This window comes from Amblyraja radiata, chromosome 15 (genome assembly GCF_010909765.2).
Source record: "Amblyraja radiata isolate CabotCenter1 chromosome 15, sAmbRad1.1.pri, whole genome shotgun sequence".
NCBI lineage: Eukaryota > Metazoa > Chordata > Chondrichthyes > Rajiformes > Rajidae > Amblyraja > Amblyraja radiata.
In genome coordinates this window covers 48,164,277-48,187,166 of record NC_045970.1, presented here as the reverse complement: position 1 = coordinate 48,187,166, position 22,890 = coordinate 48,164,277, and the positions used below count along the sequence as shown (strand labels likewise).

General features: G+C 41.1%; 1 protein-coding gene across 2 annotated transcripts in view; it reads left to right on the top strand.

The window, feature by feature from the left end:
• Positions 1-21,670, top strand: part of sgms1 (sphingomyelin synthase 1) — a 42,486-nt gene extending 20,816 nt beyond the window's left edge. The window contains exons 3-5 of one of the 2 annotated variants that reach the window (XM_033034361.1): positions 13,783-13,936; positions 18,518-18,684; positions 20,092-21,670. In XM_033034361.1, coding sequence (XP_032890252.1) covers positions 13,783-13,936; positions 18,518-18,684; positions 20,092-20,277 — 507 coding nt within the window. In that variant the 3' untranslated portion in view covers positions 20,278-21,670. The remainder of the gene's footprint in view (positions 1-13,782; positions 13,937-18,517; positions 18,685-20,091) is intronic. The other variant, XM_033034359.1, reaches the window with a different exon arrangement.
• Positions 21,671-22,890: the final 1,220 nt, after the last annotated feature.

Genomic DNA, 22,890 nt, shown 5'->3' with positions numbered 1-22,890 from the left:
GGATAGGGGAGAACCAGTGGATGTGGTGTATCTGGACTTCCAGAAGGCGTTCGACAAGGTCCCACATAAGAGATTAGTTTACAAACTTAAAGCACACGGCATTGAGGGTTCAGTATTGATGTGGATAGAGAACTGGCTGGCAAACAGGAAGCAAAGAGTAGGAGTAAACGGGTCCTTTTCACAATGGCAGGCAGTGACTAGTGGGGTACCGCAAGGCTCAGTGCTGGGACCCCAGCTATTTACAATATATATTAATGATCTGGATGAGGGAATTGAAGGCAATATCTCCAAGTTTGCGGATGACACTAAGCTGGGGGGCAGTGTTAGCTGTGAGGAGGATGCTAGGAGACTGCAAGGTGACTTGGATAGGCTGGGTGAGTGGGCAAATGTTTGGCAGATGCAGTATAATGTGGATAAATGTGAGGTTATCCATTTTGGTGGCAAAAACAGGAAAGCAGACTATTATCTAAACGGTGGCCGACTAGGAAAAGGGGAGATGCAACGAGACCTGGGTGTCATGGTACCCCAGTCATTGAAAGTGGGCATGCAGGTGCAGCAGGCAGTGAAGAAAGCGAATGGTATGTTAGCTTTCATAGCAAAAGGATTTGAGTATAGGAGCAGGGAGGTTCTACTGCAGTTGTACAGGGTCTTGGTGAGACCACACCTGGAGTATTGCGTACAGTTTTGGTCTCCAAATCTGAGGAAGGACATTATTGCCATAGAGGGAGTGCAGAGAAGGTTCACCAGACTGATTCCTGGGATGTCAGGACTGTCTTATGAAGAAAGACTGGATAGACTTGGTTTATACTCTCTAGAATTTAGGAGATTGAGAGGGGATCTTATAGAAACTTACAAAATTCTTAAGGGGTTGGACAGGCTAGATGCAGGAAGATTGCTCCCGATGTTGGGGAAGTCCAGGACAAGGGGTCACAGCTTAAGGATAAGGGGGAAATCCTTTAAAACCGAGATGAGAAGAACTTTTTTCACACAGAGAGTGGTGAATCTCTGGAACTCCCTGCCACAGAGGGTAGTCGAGGCCAGTTCATTGGCTATATTTAAGAGGGAGTTAGATGTGGCCCTGGTGGCTAAGGGGATCAGAGGGTATGGAGAGAAGGCAGGTACGGGATACTGAGTTGGATGATCAGCCATGATCATATTGAATGGCGGTGCAGGCTCGAAGGGCCGAATGGCCTACTCCTGCACCTATTTCTATGTTTCTATGTTTCTATACTGCTAGATTTTGTAGAAATTGACAAGTGATGCCATATGGTCCTAAATTACATTTTATAAGTTTTTTGATACCGTTAATCTATCTCAGTCATAATGACACCAAAGAAAGTTTTGATTTACTTTCCCTATGTCTATTCAATTTCACTTTGAAATTATTGATGGTCGTCATTTCTACAACTTTATTGGCATTAAGTTTTCTTAGTTTATTTTAGAGATACAGGTACACAACCTTTTATCTGAAAGCCTTGGGACCAGACACTTCTCGGATTTCGGAATTTTTCGGATTTCGAAATGTAAGATTTTTAGCGTAGATTAGATAGGCGGCTTGAAAAGTCTGGAGCGGCTGCCTCCTCCCCGGAGACCAGGGAATCATTATAAATCATTGCTTAAATGTTAGTCAGTTAGTTTGGAGGTATTTTATGTGGTGGGGGGGGGGTGAAGGGGGAAACTTTAATTCTTAGTCCCCTACCTGGTCAGAGAGGCGGGGAGTGGGCAATGCCTTACCGGGTCGCCATGCAGTAAGCTCCGGAGCGCTGTGGCCGCCGACTCCCAACATCACGGAGCTGGGGCTGCGGGCACCCGGTCGCGGGCGGCGCAGGTTAGAGCTTCGACCCCGGCGAACTCTACCCCTGGCTGCGCGGTGCTCCAAATCCAGCGCTGCCCGCGGCTGGACGCCCGCAGCCCCAGCTCCGCGATGTTGGGAGTCAGTGGCGGCCACAGCGCTAGGATACCAGAGGGGAGCGGGCAATGCCTTACCCGGTCGCCGTGTGGTAAGCTACGGAGCGCTGTGGCCGCCGTCTCCCAACATCGCGGAGCTGGGCTGCGGGCGGCGCTGGATTTGGAGTGCCGCGCAGCCAGGGGTAGAGTTGCCATGGGTCGGAGCTACAACCGGCGCCGGACGCCCGCAGCCCCAGCTCCGCGATGTTGGGAGTCGGCGGCCACAGCGCTCCGGAGCTTACTTCACAGCGACCCGGTAAGGCATTGCCCGCACCCCGCCTCTCCGACCAGGTAGGGGACTAAGAATTAAAGTTTCCCCCTTCACCCACCCCCCCCCCCTCCCCTTCACATAAAAGCCCTCCATACTAATTGACTAACATTTAAGCAATGATTTACAGATGTTTAAGTGTCTCCCCGGTCTCCGGGGAGGAGGCAGCCGCTACAGTAGTACAGACCTGGGTTGACCGTGGGTCGTTTCGGGTCAAGTTTGGCGCCAAACGCGAGCTTTGGTGTGCAGACGACATCCTGGAAAAAATGTCCGGTTTTCGGAGCTTTTCGGTTTCCGGAATTTCGGATAAAAGGTTGTGCACCTGTAGTGTGAAAACAGGCCTTTTTGCCCACTAAGTCCAATGCTGACCATTGATTATCCATACATCCCACCTTCACATCCTACACACATTAGGGACAATTTACAGAAGTAAATTAAGCTACAAACCTGCACGTCTTTGGAATGTGGGAGGAAACCGGAGCACCCGGAAAAAAACCTTCGTTGAGGTACAGCCTGCCCTTTAGAATGGGTGTCTCATGCCCACCAGGGCTATTCTCAATTCTCCACAAATCTGAAACCTGCCTTCTCTACACCATGCCTTAAGCAATGTATCGATGTTCCGCATCTTCCAGAGATTATTACCTCCAGGGTCCCTACTTTTTAAAAGCCTGACTATAAATTTTAAATATCTGTCCTCACTCTTTTGTTGTTATCGACATGGGCTATAATTTCTGTTTTATTCTGTTAATCCTGTAGAATATTCTGCACATTTTCCATGATGCCCTTCATTCTGCCACGGAAAGGCAAAATATTGTGAGGATGGTTACAGAAATGGCTGATTGTCCATCTCCTATAGTATCTCCTGTAGGACAGCTTTCCTATATTTTGCTGTTCTTTTGGCACTTACCATTGGTTCTATGGTCTTTACTGGGCTCCTTCATGTCAGCATATCAATGTGGTACACAAACAGAAGAATGTAACATTTTCTGTTTCCTACATTTCCATTTACTATCCATAACCCACTATCCTTATTAGTTGCATACTGTTTTACAGTGAAATACTTTGTGGTATCCAGGCACATCATACCACACATGAGTACAACAGGTAGAGCAAAAGAGAAAATAAAGTGCAGGTTAAAAAGTGGCCCAATTAAATAGACTTTAGATCCTTAATATATGTAAACTCTGTTCAAGTGGCTGATAACAGTAAGCACAAAGCTTTTAAGCTTTTGTTTATTCAGCCTGATGGAAGACGGGAGAAGAGAGAACGACCAAGGTGTGAGTGGTCCTTGATTATGTTGATTGGTGGATGGAGTCGATTGCGTGGTGGTGAGGTAGAGGGGAGAGGCTGATTTCTGCAATGTCCTGGGCATGTCCGTGACTCTCAAATTTCTTGCAGTCTTGGGGAGAGCAGTTGTCATCTCAAGGATGTGACAGGATGGTTTTGATGAATCATCGGAAGAAATTGGTATGGGTCATTGGTGACATTTCCATAGACTTGAGGACGTAGAGGTGTTAGTATGCTTTCCTGGTCACGTTGTTGTTTTTGGTCCAGGTCAGATTGTTGGTGAAATTTCCCCCAAGGAATTTGATACTGTTAACCATCTCCACCTCAGTATTATTGTATAGGCTGGAGCATGTAGTTCTTCTTGCTTCCTGAAGGTGATCACTAGCTTTATCATTTTGTTGATAATGAGGAAGAGCTTGTCTTGACATCATGCTGCTAAACACTTATTGTGCTCCACAATTCAGCCCACTATGGTGTTGTAAATGGAGTTGGAGTGGAATTTGGCCGCACACCCGTGAGTGTATGGGGAGTATAGTAAGCTGACAGCGCAGCTTTGCAAGATGCTGGTGTAGGGAATTATCATGCTTGTTGCCGAGTCATGGAACATGTACAAATGCAGAGGCCTGAAATTCCTCAGTGGCACAGAAATTACAAATGACAACCTCAGCTACACATCCATGAGCTAAACGTGGATCTCTATTCTCCATGTAAGAATTTAGTTACTACTTTGTTTCAACTATTTTAATTAATGCATCCAGATCTCTACTGTAATCTAGCTGGGATTCAAAAACTATAATCCTCACCTGCATCTTTGTATTCTTCCTATGTTTTTTTTTCTCTCCTTTAGTTCAATGCTCCCTATAAAGTCTCATTGCAGTTAAAAAAAAGTCCTGCCTTTTAATCTCCAATCCCATATACTCGTTTTGTTTTTCAATACTCTGCCTTTCATAGTTGCCACCTAATTTTTACTTGGTTTTTAGTTTGTTTGGTCAACTGTTTAATTTCAATCATCAATCTATTTGATAACCTTGTGTTATAAATCTTAGTTGTACACTTTTATCATTGGGCAATAATTTAGACCAAACCCCTTACTGTAAAGAGAGGAATATGAAGGCTGTTATACTCGCTAACCAGTCATCTCACAGCCTTCCTGTAATGTCACACTGTTTTTCTCTCTTTTTCTCCCCAAACTCAAGCACCTGGGCCTCAGTTTATCTTCTCCTTGCTGCTCTCGTTTCCTCTCAGGTCCACTCCTGCTGCTGAATCTCTTGGTTCCAGGTAACTGGTGGGTAGCTTGTTAACTTTTAAGCTTTAGTGGGATATTCTGTCTTGTACGTAAAACTTGGTAATCCCCCAGTAACTTTGCTGCTTGCAAACCAGATTTTTTTATCAGTGTAGATGAATTATCATTGGACTTGAGAGAACAGTTGAAGGGCCTGTCCCACCAGCATGCGATAGCATGCGTCTAGTGCGACCAAACGTGGTCACTTGAGGCGCATGGCCTCACGGGGCCGGTCCCACTTCGATCGCCGGAGGCGTATGGCTGGTCCCGACATCGCGCGGGGCTCCAAAAATCTTGCACTGTCCGAATATCCCGCACGACAACAGCCTGTCAGCCCGCAGCCGCATTGAGGCCGTACGCAGCGCCTCGACGGGCGTACACAGCGTCTTGCCGTCGTGCGCGATGAAGTCACCGCCCGGCGTGCCGTTGCGTGATGAAGTCACCACCCGACGCCGTGCGACGTCCAAATTCAATCGGCCCACCTCCTGCCCAGCTGATTGGTGAGTATGATGTCGGGACCAGCCCCGCACAACTCCATACGCCTCCGCAGTTCGAATTGGGACCGGCCCCGCGCGGCCGTACGCCTCAAGCGACCACGTTTGGTCGCGCTAGACGCATGCAATCGCATGCTGGTGGGACAGGCCCTTGAGTTTCTGATCTAATATGTCAACTTTATTCCTGCACAGAAACTGTATTTCTGTCTTTTTCAGTTTGTGTTTTAGATTTACAGAATTCAGGTGTTAGCTTTTCTCCTCTTTTAGTGGCAGAAGTGAAACATGTTGAATAATATCAGCTGTGATTCACTGACCACTGACACCTGCAATTGTACTGCACCTCATATCATGCACATTAATATGCAGAAGCAGTTTAAGCTGGGCTGCCTCAGGTTTACCGTAGTTACAAGCATTCTGCTTGATTTCTAACAACCATAAGTTATCTAGTTTTTAATTATTATTGTGACAGGTTTATTGTAACTTTTTTTCGATAAGAGGTTGTATTTGTGTTAGAGGTTGTAAGGAGGGAATTAATTAATTCAAATAGGATTTGACGTCTAACTCGGTTCATTTTTTAGCTTGCTATTTTTGCACAGAGCCATTTAGCCAGAAAATCTTTTTATTTGGAAGCATTCATTCTTTTTGCTTGGTTAAAATGTAATTTTTGGATTAATAGTTGAATTATCTTCGAGAAGTGACCAAACCCTGGAGCGAAGCATTGAGATGTGGATTCATTTTGTTCAATGTAAAAAATCTGGTGGAAATATGACCTTTTGTAGATCTACTTATTAATTAAAGTGGGATCAAAATAATGTATAAATGAGAAGATTTATCCTCTTTCTCCATATTTAATACACATACCATTTATTGCAAATAGGTGTTTACTGTTCAGGTTAGTGTGTACCACAGCAGCTCATGGGGAATTGTTATTTAAAAAAAGCATTTGAAAACAGTCTCCTGTCCCTCTCCTTATTAAACAATACAGCTGTATTTCATGGTAAAGCTGTGTACAGAGGGGCCATTCTTTGGAAAGTGAATCAAAATGTCACACACGTTATCAAATGGCATCACATAAAGTAATGCATTTAAAAATTCTTGTAAGAGATTAATCTTATTCATTGCTGTTTTCCTACCTACAGAACTATAATGCATGTCTGCTAAAGATATGAATATTCTAGCTTTTTTAAATTCACAAGTTTGTACGGTAAAACTGAGTGATGGAAAAAAATGCTTCCGTGTGAGGCCACACATGACCAATCATATTTGACCTCTATAATAATAATAATAATAAATTTTATTTATTGGGCGCCTTTCAGACATCTCAAGGACACCTTACATAGGTTAACAGGAAATATAAACATATAATCAGAATAAAATAAATAATAAAGACATCACAGAGACACAAATTAAAAATTAAAAACAGAATTCAGTCCAAAAACAAAAATCAAAAACACAATGTGAAGAGAGAGCAGCAGCAGCTAAAGCGCGCCAGCGTCCACTCTCCCTTCACGGCAGCCATCTTGGACAAAGACTAACAGGATTACCTTACAGACAAAAAATCATCCCCCCACAATGGACACCACTGTGGGGGAAGGCACAATGTCCAGTCCCTATCCCAAGTTCACCCCAAAGTCAGGCCTATTGAGGCCACCGCAATTGCCTCTACGGAGGCCCGATGTTCCTGGCCGTTCTCACCGGGTGGTCTTGCCCCGGCGTCAGTAGAGTCCTCTCAGCGGCTGGGCCACCTGGAACGGCCGCTATCTAGTTGGAGACCGCGGCTTCCGAAGCCGACAAGGCCGCGCCGGTTTGGAGCTCCCAGGCTCCCGATGTTGAAATCGGCGCCGCCCACTCCGCTCCGCAGACCCACAGCCCGGAGGTGTTGAACACGGCGGTCTCAGCTCACCAGAGCTCCAGCGCGTCGATCCAGCGCGGCGACCCAGGCAAGGCATCGCTCGCTCCGCTCCGCAATAGCGCTCCAGCGCTGTGCAGCCACCGAGGCCGAGGTGCTGGGCGGTCCCCGCCAGGAAACGGCGCTCCAAGCCTGCTGGTAGGCCACGAGGACGGGTCGACGGGCAGCCCGGAGAAAAAGCTGCCTCACAGACCAGGTAGGGACCTAGAAGTAAAATTAACCCCTACCCCCCACATTAAAAAGTCCATATCCCCTACGGACAAAAAACAGGACTCACTAAAAACTTTAAAAAAAGCGAATTAAAACGGACGGCTGCTGGCTAGCAGCCGTTCCCCAAGATGGCTCCTCCTACTCTGACCTCTGACTGTAAACAAACATTGTCAGCCTAACATAAATATTTCACTTGATAAAATTAAAAAAATATGAATCATATATACAGTACAAAACAATCTACCTGTAATACTTTCAGAAGTAGAAGTGATGTATTCCACCAGTTTTCACATGTTTGGTTACACATGTGACTAAGAATGGGCATGAGATGTCTCAAAGGCACGCCTTCATGGAAAACGTTTAACACAATTTCAGAAATCAAAAAACTTGTAATGCATTGTGAGTATGTTATTGTGTATTCTAATGGGAGCAGGGTGATACGTTATTCATTGCGCTGACAATAGATCAAATATTTATACCTTCAAGAGACAATGGTATGATAGCAACGATTCATAAATCAAGGACTAGCTGCTGTATAACTGAGGACAGCTTGGATAGAAATTCTCCAATATGTCCCTGCTCTTCTACTTTTGAGATTTCCTATGGGTGGTCATGAAGATTGAGGGGGGGTAAAAAGTACATGTACTCATTTTTGGGTGGGCTTGTTGAAACGTGATGTAAGTAATGCAAGTGTTTCATTTGTGTCTTGCAATCATTTACGACAGGGCCTGTTAACTTCTCATCTAACATTATAATAGATATTTAAATGTTTTGCTTGGTATGTAATCCATGTTGCTTCTGCTCTGGGTAGGATGGTATTTGGCAAGTGAATCTACGGCCCATCAATTATGTTCACGGGATGATCTTTTTCATTTTGTCGTCAATGTTTATTTTGTGGTAAGACGCTCATTTCTGGTGATGTTGGTAATCACATTTCATGAAATTATTAAATTTTTGGAGCAAAAAAATGCCAGCAAACATTAATTAGATAATAGTAATGCCTACAGTGGTACAGTTGGAAAAGTGTCCCTAGCATTTTAATGAGCAAAAGTTGATATAGGAAGTGGCGGAGAAAATAAGTAGTAGGTAGTTGAGTAACGGGGTGAAGGATTTAAAATCCTGTAGATTGCTTTTCAGTGCATGGTAGAAGATAATACTGAAGGATTTCGCAATGGTGCTCAAGGGTTAATTATGTAGTAACTATGATTTAGGAATTACAAGGATAGAACACCTTTATAGAAAAGGAAAATTTCTTTTATTCCAGGAGTTACAAGATATTTATGGATTGTCTCCACAACATTTGTTTAGGTATTTACAAATTAGAGATTATATTAAATCCAATACACAAGATTATAAAAATAAAGAAGCAGGATTGTTAGACGAACTGTTTAATTTACATCCAAATACAGAAAAATTAATAGCCTATATATATAACATCATTTTGGATAAGGAGAATCCAATAACGGAAACATATCGTCAAGCATGGGAAAATGAAATGGGATTGGCTATAACAAAAGAAAACTGGGAAGAAAGTCTACAACGAATACACCGGTGTTCATTAAACGCCAGACATATACTGATACAATTTAAAGTATTATATAGGTTACACTATTCGAAAACTAAATTAAATAGTATTTTTCCGAATCTCTCCGCTATTTGTGATAAGTGCAAGAAAGCAGAGGCAAATTTAATACATAGTTTCGTTACATGTCCTAAATTGAATTATTACTGGACAGAAATTTTTAAAGTTATTTCTGAAGTCATCAAAGTTAAATTGGACCCTAACCCAAAGCTAATAATATTTGGAATTCCGGATTTACATCTATCACTTACAGTAAATCAAAGAAATTTCTTTGATTACTGTTTGATAATTGGGAAAAAAATCATATTGAAATTTTGGAAGGGAACATTATCCCCCACAACCAAAATGTGGGCAACAGAGATGATGGAGACGTTACATCTGGAAAGAATTAGATTTGTCCTATTGGACAAGTATAATTCTTTTGAACAGATATGGTCTCCATATATACAGTATTTAGAGAAGTAGCTGTTCTTGGCAACACAGCTCGGCGTGCACCCTGCGGGATTTGGTGAGAATAATTCATTTTTGGAATTAACATATATGTCTTTATTGATACTATCACTTGTAGTAGTGTTATTAATAATACATATTGTGGTTACTCAAATTTTTTTTATTTTTTTTCGTTTCTCTTTTCTTTCTTATATATAATCAAATTATTATTTAATCACTCTCTTAATGATTTATAACTGTTCTATTCTTTCTCTATCATTATTTCTAAAAAAATAGTAGATAAGTATTACTAGTGTTTTACTTAATGCAAATTGAATTAATTTGATATAAAGTTGTTTGAAGCATTGTAATTGATTATCTTTAATAAAAAAATATATTAAAAAAATAAAAAAAAATTATGTAGTAACTGAAATTTCACCAACCAGATGATGAGAAAACAAAGTGTCAGACGGGGGAAATGTCAGGCAGGACTAAAGCTGGAAAAAAAAGTTGGAAAGATGGGTTATTCCCAGCCAGCGTGGCAGTTAAAATTGTTAAAGAATTTGACATTGATTTGTCGAGCATATAAATTGAATAAGATCTACTAAAAGATTGGTCTTGAGAGTTAATTCAAGCAGTGGTCCAGTGTTTGTGCTCACTCTGTTGCCCCTGAATCAAGCTCTTCTCTCCCCAGCCTAAGATTGCATGCATAACTTTATCTGCTATTTTTCTGGAAGAAAGTTATACTGTGTTATGATTAGCCTGTTAAAAGATTGAATAGCTGGAAGGCATGGTGGCGCAGCGGTACAGTTGCTGCATTACAGCGCTTGCAGCGGCAGAGTCCCGGGTTCGATCCTGGCTACGGGTGCTGTCTGTATGGAGTTTGTACGTTCTCCCTGTGATTGTGTAGGTTTTCTCCGAGATCTTCGGTTTCCACCCACACTCCAAAGACGTACAGGTTTGTAGATTAAATGGCTTGGTGCAAGTGTAAATTGTCCCTACTGTGTGTAGGATAGGATTAATGTGCTGGGATCGCTGGTCGGCATGGACTCGGTGGGCTGAAGAGCCTGTTTCCACGCTGTATCTCTAAATTAAACTAAACTAAGCTCTACTTTCAATGTTGCTGTGCCAATTTTTAACCCTAAACAAAGCCCATCAAAGTAGATTATCTAATTATGGGATCTAACTTACAATTTGATGTTTTTTGTTAAACTGGTGATCAACAAAGCAACAAAAAAAAGCTTATATGCCAATTAAGCACTTGGACAGAATTATCACATGAAAGGCACTAAACAAATGTCTTTGTTCACTCTAAGTTGTTGGTTAGATGGGGTGAGAGTTAGATGAAAACTAAACAAATTGGACAATTATAGAGTATAGCATATAATCTTAATGATCACGGAGAGGGTAAGGGATATTGAATATGACATGAGCAGTATTTTGTTGAGAGAAGAAGACATGGTGTGAGGGAGGGGGGGAGGAGTCAAAAGTCTAAGGAATAATGTTGCTCTGTAACCGAGGTGACAATGGGGAAAGTGGGTAATTTTCCCAACAGAGAAACATGGAAGAAGGGACTAAAGTAATGGCATGTTCAATGGTTCCTTTATTATCACGTGTATCAAGGTACAGGTAGATTTTTTTTTTGCAGACAGATCAGTGAGATTATTGCCACACAAGTACAATTCCTGGTTAGTTCACAGTGCAAAGAAACTGCCAACTGAGTACATATGCAGTAGTCGCCAGATTTTGCCACCAGTTCACAGTCCCAACTGCAGCTGGCCACAAAGGCCTGTTTCAGCCGTCACTTCCGTCTGGTCATCCTGCAAACAGTTGTCTTTCTCCTTGTCCAGTCATCTTCAACCTTTGTGCCCCAGGGTCACCTCTCACAGCTGACCTTGAAGGTGCGGACGGTAAGAACAACCCCCCCCCCCCCCCCCCCCCCCCCCCCGGTTCTTCCTACCGTCCCTTGTCCAGCATCCACCGCCATCACCAACTCCCTCCACCACCTCTCCAGTTCCAGGTCTTTGGGGTAAGTAGGGGGTGGTGGGGGGGGGGGAAGGCAGGGCTTGCTAGCTTCCCTCTTCCGGTTCTGCAGCAAGCGAGCAAAGCCTGCTAACAGGATATGGCCATGGCGCGCTGAGACCTTTGGCCTCTCGTGGCTTGCTGGCCCTGTGGCTCGTGGCTTGCTGGCCCTGTGGCTATGTTATGCACTGAACAGATTTACTGTTGCACTGAAGAGTACAGGGAGCAACCTTTGGAGTGAAGGGTTAAATTGAACTGCAGAGTTGAGAGTCATGAATGTGCAAATAAACATGATCCTAGAGACTGCTCCAAACATTATTATCAGGATGTAACTAAGGATGGTAGTCTGGGATATGTATGTAAATAGAGAAGTTTTTGAAGGAAATGGCCTAAGCAAAACAGCACTGTGTATCGTATATTTTACACAATACAAATAGTTGCATTGGGTATATCTTGTTCCCATCTTGATGGACATTAAGCAATTAAACAGCTTTCAAGGGTATTTTTCTACTGTGCCAGCTCACGAATTTCAGAATTTATTGAATTTAAAAAAAAAATTCTGGTTTGAACACTTTTAAATGCCATGTCGACACTATACATTCCTTTAATTCCAGTATAGTTTAAATACAAACATAAATATTATGGGTTGTTTAAGAAAGAACTGCAGATGCTGGAAAAATCGAAGGTAGACATAAATGCTCGAGAAACTCAGCGGGTGAGGCAGCATCTATGGAGCGAAGGAATAGGTGATGTTTCGGGTCGAGACCCTTCTTCAGGCAGATGTGGGGGTGGGGGGAAGAAAGAAGGAAGAGGCGGCGACAGTGGGCTGTGGGAGAGCTGGGGAGGGGAAGGAGGGAGAAAGCAAGGATTACCTGAAATTGGAGTTCAATGTTCATGCCGCAGGGGGGTAAACTACCCAAGCGAAATATGAGATGCTGCTCCTCCAATTTGCGGTGGGACTCACTCTGGCCATGGACGAGGCCCAGGTCAGAAAGGTTGGATTGGGAATGGAAGGGGGAGTTGAAGTGCTGAGCCACGGGGAGATCAGTTTGGTTAATGCAAACTGTACGGATGTGTTGGGCGAAACGATCGCCAAGCCTGCGCATGGTCTCATCGATGTTATGGGATCAGTAAAATCTTATGTGCACTGTTCCACGAAAAATAGATAGGCAAGGAATAGAGAAATAAGGGCCATGTGCAGGCTGATGGGAACAGTTGCCATTGGCATTGTGGCCGGCACTAATTCTAGTTCTGTTAGTTTTTTAGTGCATAACAGAAAATGTTACAGATATATGACTAGTCTTGTCACAGAGGAAACAAGGAACTGCAGATGCTAGTTTACAAAACAGATACAAGGTACTGTAGTAACTGGTCAGGCAACATCTCTGAAGAACATGGATAGGTGATGCTTTGGGTTGGGACCTATCTTCAGTCCAACCCAAAGCGTCACCTACCCATGTGTGACCATGGAGTTACTCCAGCACTTGTCTGGTCTTGTCACTGTGTGCCTTCCTTCACATTGGGATGATCTGTTGCCCATCCTCTCTAAAAATATAGATGGATTTTTTGATGAATATCTTCAGAACTCTGTCACCCCTAAAGTGTCGGTACATTATGTTGAATTGCTTAAAGTGTAATAAATGTGTATCAAACGCAAAGTTGGATGACTTTCCTTGTTTTGCAATGGTTCCTCAAAAAAAATCTCATTTATTTTTGGAAATGTTTAACATTAATTGCTATCCAGAAACTTATTCTGAAATGTTTCAAAATACTGTTTAAATTCCATATCAATCAATGTAATAACATATTGGCAGGATAACAAAAGGTGTTTTTTCAAGTTGAATATTTTGGTTCTCAACCAGAACAGTTTGTTAAAACTGTTTAAAAAAAGACTGGCATTTTTGAAAAATCCAGTTAGAAAGCATGGTTCCTCAAATCTGTTACAAATTTGGCTGATTTATTCCATCAAAACGATTGAAACCAATTGCCAAAAAAAATGATGAAACACTGCAAGGAAACTGGGAGGGTTTGTGTTAATGCATCTGGTAACATTTCTGGAAGGATAGAGAACCTTATGCAGAGGAAGAACTGAGATTAACCAAACAAGACTTCACAGTAGAATTAAAACTACATATTTACGGCCAGTCTGTGAAGTTTAATGTTCCCAGTGAGAAACCCTCTATCATTTGAACTAATTTATTGTATACAGCATGGTAAAAATATTTATTATGTTCCAATGCGGCTTGTTGCATGATAATGTTACTTTACATTTTCCATGTTTTGGATTTGATTATTCCATGTAACTTTATTTCAGTTTGTTTCAAGATGCTTTCTGTCCATTTCATTTTGCAGCTCTTTGGAGACGTGGAAGCACAGTTCAGGAGAATTATGAAGATGATAGCTGGAGGTGGGCTGTCTATCACAGGAGCGCACACCATGTGTGGAGACTACCTGTACAGTGGGCACACAGTTATGTTAACACTCACCTACTTATTTATCAAAGAATGTAAGTTGCTACTTTCTTGAAAAATTTACATTGACTTATTTCCTTAAACATAATGAATTTTGTTAGGGTACAACTCATTGATCCCTCAACTGATTTAAGAGGTAGCAAAGTATTGTTTTTAAAATAAAAGTTATGCACCAGCATAAATTCATGTAATCTGATATTTTTGCTTGCAATGCTAGCTGCACTAGAATATAGATTATACTAGCCGCACTAGAGTATAGATTATATCTTGCATTCAATGTGGAACATTTGCTGAAGTAGTACAAATTTTCCCAATCGCTTCAAGTCAAGGAGATCAGAATATCAAGATGGGTAGATGCTGGTCAGCATTTTACTGCTTGATCATTGATCACGTGTGGTCGCAAAAGAGAGTGCAAACTCCATGCAGACAGCATGCCCTTGCATTGGATTGGACCTGGGGCCATCTAGCTGTGAAACTGCTGTGCCAACTGCAGCATCAACAAGATATCCCTTTGCACTTGTACCCTGAATCTCTTGCAACAATTGCTAAATACGATTCGCCTTAGTAATTGCTTGATGTATTTGTAGATTTTTTATTAAGAGTGGCACGGTTGCGCAGCGGTAGAGTTGCTGCCTTACAGCGCCAGAGACCCAGATAAGATAATGACTATGGGTGCTGTCTGTATGGTGTTTGTATGTTCTCCCTATGACCATGTGGGTTTTCCCTGAATACTCCAGTTTCCTCCCATGCTCCAAAGCGCACAGGTTTGAAGGTAAATTGGCTTTAGTAAGAATTGTAAATTGTCCCTAGCTTGTAGGATAGTGCTAGTGTTTTTGATTTTTTTTTGCATTGTTTTAATATTTTAGACTGCAAGATAAAAAGATCAGGTTGATAAATCTGATGCTAAGTTTATCATTTTGGAAATCATCCTCCAAATAGTTACACTAACCCACAACACATTGTTCAGTAATGCAATAATAGGTAAAGTTGCTGAATAATCTATTTAGTGCTGTCCTACATTGCTCCTCTCTATCTAAAAACATCTCATATTTTCAGAGCAGATTTTCATTCATTTAATTTTTGACTGCAAGATTCCCTTCTGAGATTCCCTTCATACTATTCTATTAATTTTCATTTACTCAGATTTTAAACATTTTTGTGGAAATATGTGAATGTGGATATTTCTGTTGTGCAGATATATGATCAAAGCTTTTGCCATTCAGCACATTCATTGTCTCCCTAAGTGTATAGTCTGTCTTAATAATGACATTGATGCAAAACATTCCATATTTGATCTCTTCTGTGCAGAAATTACTCTGCGGGGGATGTTGAATGTTGCTGGAAACAATAACTGTAGCTATTGCGTAGAGAAGCTCAATTGTTCCCTTTTAGGATAAAATTCATGTATTGAATATTTGGTATACAACATCTCGGAGATTGGCTTTTGACTTGGAGATTAAGATAGGAAATTAATTTCAGTCTATGGCTGATATATTTGCCTCATCCTTCAGATCCTCCTCTCCAATTTCTGGGGCTTACTAATTTGTTTGTCCTTCGATAACACCAGCCTGGACTATTGTACGATTAGATTTAATCTATTCATACAATCTTCTGTAGTTTTGTAAAAGCATAGAGAAAAAGGATTTGAGGCAAGAATAAATTCGGAGTGAATGCTAGAAGTTAACCATTGAAGCAAGATAACATTGCATAATATGAATTTACGAAGCTTTAGCTTTGGGGAAAAGATTGCTCTCATTTTAAATTTTCTGAAGAAATGGATAGAAAACATTCCTGGTTACAAGATCTGGATCTCTGCTTTTCTCTTCTGTGCATAAAATTCATAAGTATAATGCCCTGCTGAGTGCCCCCCACCCCCCATGGACTGTCTCCCTCGGATGGTCACGTCGCACAGACACATCTGCACTTTAGTCTGTTTGAACTGTTTTACTGTTGTAATGTTCTTTTTACAAACCATGTTTCTCGGGGTATCTAAATCTAAATTTTATTAGTTATTTAAGTTATGACATCGGATGGAAGCTGCAAACCCAAATCTCGTTGCACTTATGTGCAATGACAATAAAATATTATTATTATTATTATTACGTATGTTTAATCTACGGCAGCAATGTGTAATACGGCAGATCTTGAGTTCCCAATGGACAACATCCATGGCAGTCTCCTGTAAAGTAATTCAATTTAAATAACTAGATTACTGAAAAAATACAAAGGAATCATTGTTTTATCTATGAACTGTATCTATACACTGTAAATGGATCGATTTTGTAATAATGTTTAGGAAGGAACTGCAGATGCTGGTTTAAACCGAAGATAGACACAGAAAGCTGGAGTAAATCAGCGGGACAGGCAGCATCTCTGGAGAGAAGGAATGAAGTAGTCTGATGAAGGGTGTCGACCGCGAAACAGCACCGATTCCTTCTCTCCAGAGATGCTGCCTGTCCCGTTGAGTTATTCCAGTTTTTTGTGTCTCTTAGTTGTAATCATGTATTAGATTAGATTAGATTCCTTTATTGTCATTCAGACCTTTCGGTCTGAACGAAATTATGTTGCCTGCAGTCATACACAGAACCAATAAAAACAAAACATACAATAAACACAAATTAAACATCCACCACAGTGAGTTCACCAAGCACATCCTCACTGTGATGGAGGCAAAGTCTTTGTCTCCGTCTCTTCCCTCCTTGTTCTCCCTCTGCGCTGAGGCGATCGATCCAGGCCGGAGATGCCGCCCTCCAGTCCAGCGGACCTCCGTGGTGATGTCGCCGCCGCCGAAAGCCGGAACGCCGTCTCCGCTCCGAGACGGCCCGCCACAGCTCCAGGCCGCCGCCCCAGCTCCGGGTCGCTGCCCGAGCTCCAGGTCCCGCAGTCTCAGCTCCAGGCCGCCGCCGAAAGCCAGAACGCCGCACCAGCAAGTCGGGCCACCGCTGCCTCAGCCCCGAAGACGGCCAGCCTCTCGTTGGTGAGTTCTGGCTGGCTCTGCCTCCGGAGCCTCGGGGTCAGTCGCAGGCTGGAGGCCGCCAGCTCCGCCATTAGGCCTCAGCGCAGACGGAGGCAGAGAAGGGGGATACGACATGAAAAAGTCGCATTCCCCCGAAGGAAGAGACAGAGAACATGTTTCACCCCCCTCCCCCCCCCCTCTAACACAACCCAACAAACTAAAACTTAACCAAAACAAGACAAAAAAAACAACAGAAAAAAGTAAAGACAGACGGACTGCAGGCGAGCCGCAGCTGTTAACAGCGCCACCACTTCCGGTATTGTCTTCCTGCTGACTGGTTAGCACGCAACAAAAGCTTTTCGCTGCACCTCAGTACACGAGACAATAAACTAAACTGAACTTGTTGAGCATGAACAGGAAGTAAACCAAACATCAAAGATACCTGGGAATTAAAAGCAGATGTTGATGATCTGAAATAATAACAGCATCCTGGAAGGACTCAGCAGGCCAGGCAGTTTCCGAAGAAAGAGGAACAATAATGCTTCGGATCAATTACCTTTCATCGGATATTTTAAGTCTCCCTTATCCTCTCCTTTGATTCCATCAGCCTTTACATTCAACAAATCATCCTGCATTCTCAGCCACATTCTCAGCCACATTCAGCATGATTCCTCTGCCTGACGTCTCTTGCTGTCCCATTCCTTTTTAGTGTCCTGAAAGGACCATTCCCGTTGTGACTCCTCTAGTTTATTCTTCCACTTGCATCAACCACTCTTTCCCCATGCATCTGCCAGAGCTGCAGCAATTCACTCGCACTTCTTATAAACAAGGGTTGATGGTACTCATGGCATGGTGTTCTCTACATTGGATAAACTAAATGTAGATTAAGTGACAGCTTTGCAAACCAGCTGTTAGTGTGCAAGATGAACCTGAGCTACCATTTTCTTGTCTTTTTAATTGTCTACCCTGCTTTGTCTATCTGCATTTAGTCTTGTACACTATTCCAATGAAGCTCAACAAAGCTCAATCAGCACAGCCTCTGTTCATCTAGGCACTTTGCAGATGTTGGGTTTCACAATGATAACCATTTTGGATAACCATCCTCGCCAGTTTTTTCCTCGATAGCTTAACTTTGTTTAGTCTCTCCATAGATTTTTCCTGATCTTGCTGTTTCTATCATTTTCTTTTATATTGGTTTTTCAGCAATTGCTCTCTTCTGCATCATATAATTTCAGCACATTTTGTTTTGACGCCTATTAATTAAATGGCTCCAAACCATAATGTCACCCAGACAGCTTTAATCTCCACTTGATCGCTGATGTCCCCTTTATTTGTTTCACTCCTCTTTCCCAATCCCTCTCCAGCTTCAAACATTTTTTTCCTCACTTTTCCAGTTCTGATGAAGGGTTCTAGTCTTGAAACATAACCTCTGCTACCCTTATCTCCACAAAATGCTGTCTGAACCTGCTGAATTGGTGCTGACGATACCTAATAAATTGTATAAATATTTCCTTTGAAAATTAGGATATTGTGTGTAAGTTAAAGCTGCATTTGTCATGTACTTTAATTGCTAATTAAACATTCAATTTCTATGATTTTAACGGCAAACCTTAATCTGAAGACCACTGATACATTCAACGAGCTTCTATTTTTGTTTCAGATTCTCCGAAAGATTGGTGGTGGTATCACTGGTCTTGCTGGATTCTCAGTATTGTTGGGGTTTTCTGCATTCTTCTGGCACATGACCACTACACTGTGGATGTAGTGGTTGCATATTATATCACTACACGTCTATTTTGGTGGTACCATACCATGGCCAACCAGCAAGTAAGTTTCTGCTTGTGAATCAATATATTGATTACATATTGAAGTGATTGAGCTTTTGATGGCACTGGGCCTGTACTCACTGGAGTAAGGAGGGGACTTTATTGAAACGTACCGAATAGTGAAAGGCCTGTATAATGTGGATGTGGAGAGGATGTTTCCACTAGTGGGGGAGACTAGGACCAGAGGCCATAGCCTCAGAATAAAAGGACGTACCTTTGTGGAGGAATTTCTTGAGTCAGAGAGTGGTGAATCTGTGGAATTCATTACCACAGAAGGCTGTGGAGGCCGTCAATGGATATTTTTAAGGCGGAAATTGATTAGTACTGGTGTTGGGGGTTACAGGGAGAAGGCAAGATAATGGGGTTGAGAGAGAAAGATAGATCAGCCATGATTGAATGGGGGCGTAGACTTGATGGGCCGAATGACCTAATTTTACAACCTATGAACATTAGTTTTTTTTTAGTTTTATTTATTTAAAAACTTAGCCTTGTATGTTTTTATAAATGCCCCTGTTAACATGTGCAACTATAATTGATCAAAGATGATTCCAGTATCATCCTGATTCTGGCCAAATAAAGTTATGCAAACCTTGTCTTGGATATCTTTCTTTGTACTGTCAGTTGTAAACTGGTATGGTCCTGAAATTGAAGTGATCCTGGATTGGAACTGACTATAGCGATGCCATGCATCGGTTGTACAATAACAACATTTATAGCCACGAATCCTTTACATAAATAAATAAATGGATAAATAAGCTAAACAAATCTGCAAACAGCATAAAAATACATGATCAGTTACCCTAGCTCAAACAGTGGGAAGCTTCGATTTTAATGGTGTACTCGCTCTGTACGATATGGTGTTTAAAAAGCTTTTAGGTAGATACATTGATATGATAGAATTGGAGGGATATAGACAACATGCAGGCAGAGGTTAGTTTAACTTGACATGATGCTCGTCACAGACATTGTGGCCAAAGGACCTGTTCTTGTGTTGTATTATTCTCTGTTCTTTAAGTTTGGGGATGTGGATATCCGTGGATCATTTAAGAATGCTACAATTAAACTAGTGTCTGATGTTGGAGGAATCCCTCGTTTTTTTCTACCTCATTTCACAGACAATAGAAACGGACATAATTAAGAGCCCTCAAAAATCTGGCAAACTTTACCAGTGTTAGTTTTAGTGATTGAGGAGATAATATGCAAGTAACTAAGAATATCTAACTGTTATTTCTCTCTTTAACTGGCAAATGATTAGAAAACTAATTATCTGGGAAGAACACGTTTAGTTGATATAAATTGCGGCTGACTGAAATAATAGTAAACTGTGATATGCTCCTAAATTGTTGTAATGTATTTAGTTCTTACAATATTTCTGTATAAGTAATATTTATCTTTCATGTGTTTCAAGGTATTAAAGGAAGCCTCCAAGACTAATTTTCTATCTCAAGTGTGGTGGTATAAGTTATTTTGTTTTTTGGAAAGCAACGTTCAAGGCATTGTACCTCATACATACCATTTGCCATTTTCCTGGTCATCCATATCACAGTTCTTCGGAAAAAAAATTAAATACAGCAGATTAGTGACTGATACATAACACTAGGTACCTTCGAGGACTGTGCCATGTGCTGAAACATCCCTTTGAGCTGATGCCATTTTGAAGTTTCTGCTAATTCATGTCTTGCAATGTTCATTTTTACTAAAATGTTCCAATTAACTGGTCAGCACTGTGATTTATCCAAAGGACTCTAGAACAAAAGCGGTTGACATGCACTGTATAATCTTTTGTTAATTGTTTGTTGGTCTTTGATATTTGCCATAAACACAAAATCACGTTCAATTGTGTTCGATATTTACCGCATCATTGGCAATTGTTCTGTCTGCTCGTGTCTTATTTAGCTTATGTTTGCAAATGTGTTTGGGATAAATTGTATTTTTTCAATCAGAAATTTATCTTCAAAGAATCATGCCCCAAAGACTGGGCTTAAAGCCATTCTCTTAGAAATATTTAGCTATATAAAAATGTTGGTGACTATAAGAACTGGGTTCTGTATGTATTTTAGAACCTGTGGCAAAAGAAACGTGCAAAAATATTTTATAAAACTAATTCTTGATATTTATGTTAAATGAACATGGCAGTGCAAAAAAACAAAACAAATCTTCACAGTAATTTTCCAAGTACTGAGAAGTCTGCATAAAACACTCGTAGCAAGAATAAAATCAACACTGGGTGGAAATTTTGACTGATAGCTTTCTAGTGCCTTTTCATGTCCTGATTGTACAGTCAGTAGGTGGTCTCAGATATAGTATATGAAAATTCAAAAACCTAAATGTATGTTACCTTGAGTATCGAGTTAATAATTAACTGTTGCAGAATTGCAAAATGTAAGCTCAACACTGAGCATTCAATTATGTAGTTATTGTTTTTGCACTCCTTGTCTTTTGAATACTTTGAGATATTGGGTGCAAAATAAATTATGGTAATATTCAATTCACTAACTGTGGGCATGTCCTGTTAGCTATATTACTGTACAAGTAAATTATTTTATTATATAAATGGGAAGTATGACACAGCAAATCTAACTGTTAGTTTTTGACTTCCTTTTTACAGATTTTGCATTTTTCTTAAGTATCAAGTCATAACATGAAGGTGAAATACATTTGTGTGCAGAGGTTATTGTACTAGCAAAGTATTCATGCTCCTCTGACTTGTTGGTAAAAAATCAGCTGCAGAGATACTCTATTTCTATAAATTTTATTATATTTGTGCAAATAATGCATGTAGTCTTTAAATCTCACCCAAATCAGAAGTCGTGAAAATGAAGTCTACTTGCCAATGTGAGAAATAGTTTTTTATTGATAAATATATGATCTCCATTCTGTATTTTATGTGAAAGAAAATTCTTTTCTGTAGTTTTGTGAATACACGAGGTGATATTTGTATTGTAAAACAATTATGAAGGATGAACAATAAAAAGCTTTAAATGTAAGCATTTTCCTTCTGTTCGTGTTATTTGCTTGGATACAATTTTAATTTAAAAAAGAGAATTGAGTTTCAAATGGGAATGGATTAGCCCATATGCTTTCCCCGCAACTGTTACTGAAACCCACTATAGATCAACACAGGAGCAGGTCCTTCCGACCACGCCTATGCCAAATATAATGTGAAGACCAACTCGTATCTGCCTGCACATAATCCATTTCCCTCCATTCCCTACATATCCATGTGCCTATCCAGATGTCACTTAAATGCCACTATCGTATCTGTCTCCATCAACACACCTAGCAGCGCGTTCCAGACACTCTGTTCCACCGTCTGTGTAAAAAAAACAACTTGCACAGCACATCCCTTTCAAACGTTGCCCTTCACACCTTCAAGGTATGCCCACAACTATTTGATATTTCCATCTCGAGGAGTAGGTTCTAACTGTCTACCCTATTTATGCCTTTCATAATTTTATGTACTTTTATCTGGTCACTGCCCACAAATTAGTTAGTTGGCCCTTTTGCACATTGAATTCACATCAACCACCAGTCATCTATCAATACTAATGCTACATGAATGCCATTTTAAATATTTCACACTATTCTACCACTCATTTACACACTAGGGTCAATTTTCATTTTTTAAAGCCAATTAAACTACAAACCTGCATGATTTTGGAGTGTGGGAGGAAACCGGAGCAGCCGGATAAAACCCACGCCATCTCAGGAAGAATGTACATACTCCAGACAAACAGCACCCATAGTCAGGATTAAACCCGGGTCTCTGGCGCTGTAAGGCAGCAACTCTGCCGCTGCACCACTGTGCCACCACTTGCTTTGGTCAAAGGAATCATCTCGCTGCTCCCTCAACACATTTGACACAACTCAAATATTTAATGTAGTTTGTCAAAAAATAGTGTATATTTTGCAATGCTCAATACTCTACTACAGTGTAACTAGATGAATACGTTTGGAACTGGAATGAGTTATGAGACCCACAGGCATATTTGAACAATGAGCTAGGACTTTGGACTTTTCTTGCAAAGTAAGTGATTTAGGACGGTTGGTGCTGTAGCTGAAGCTAAGATGAGTTTGGGTAATTAATCTAAGATATTTTGAAATATAAATTAACCATTCTCCCCCCCCCCCCCCCCCCCCCAATGGTGAATTGGCAGTGTTTATTTTACGTTACTATTATTTACATGTTATTTTTAATAGTCGGATT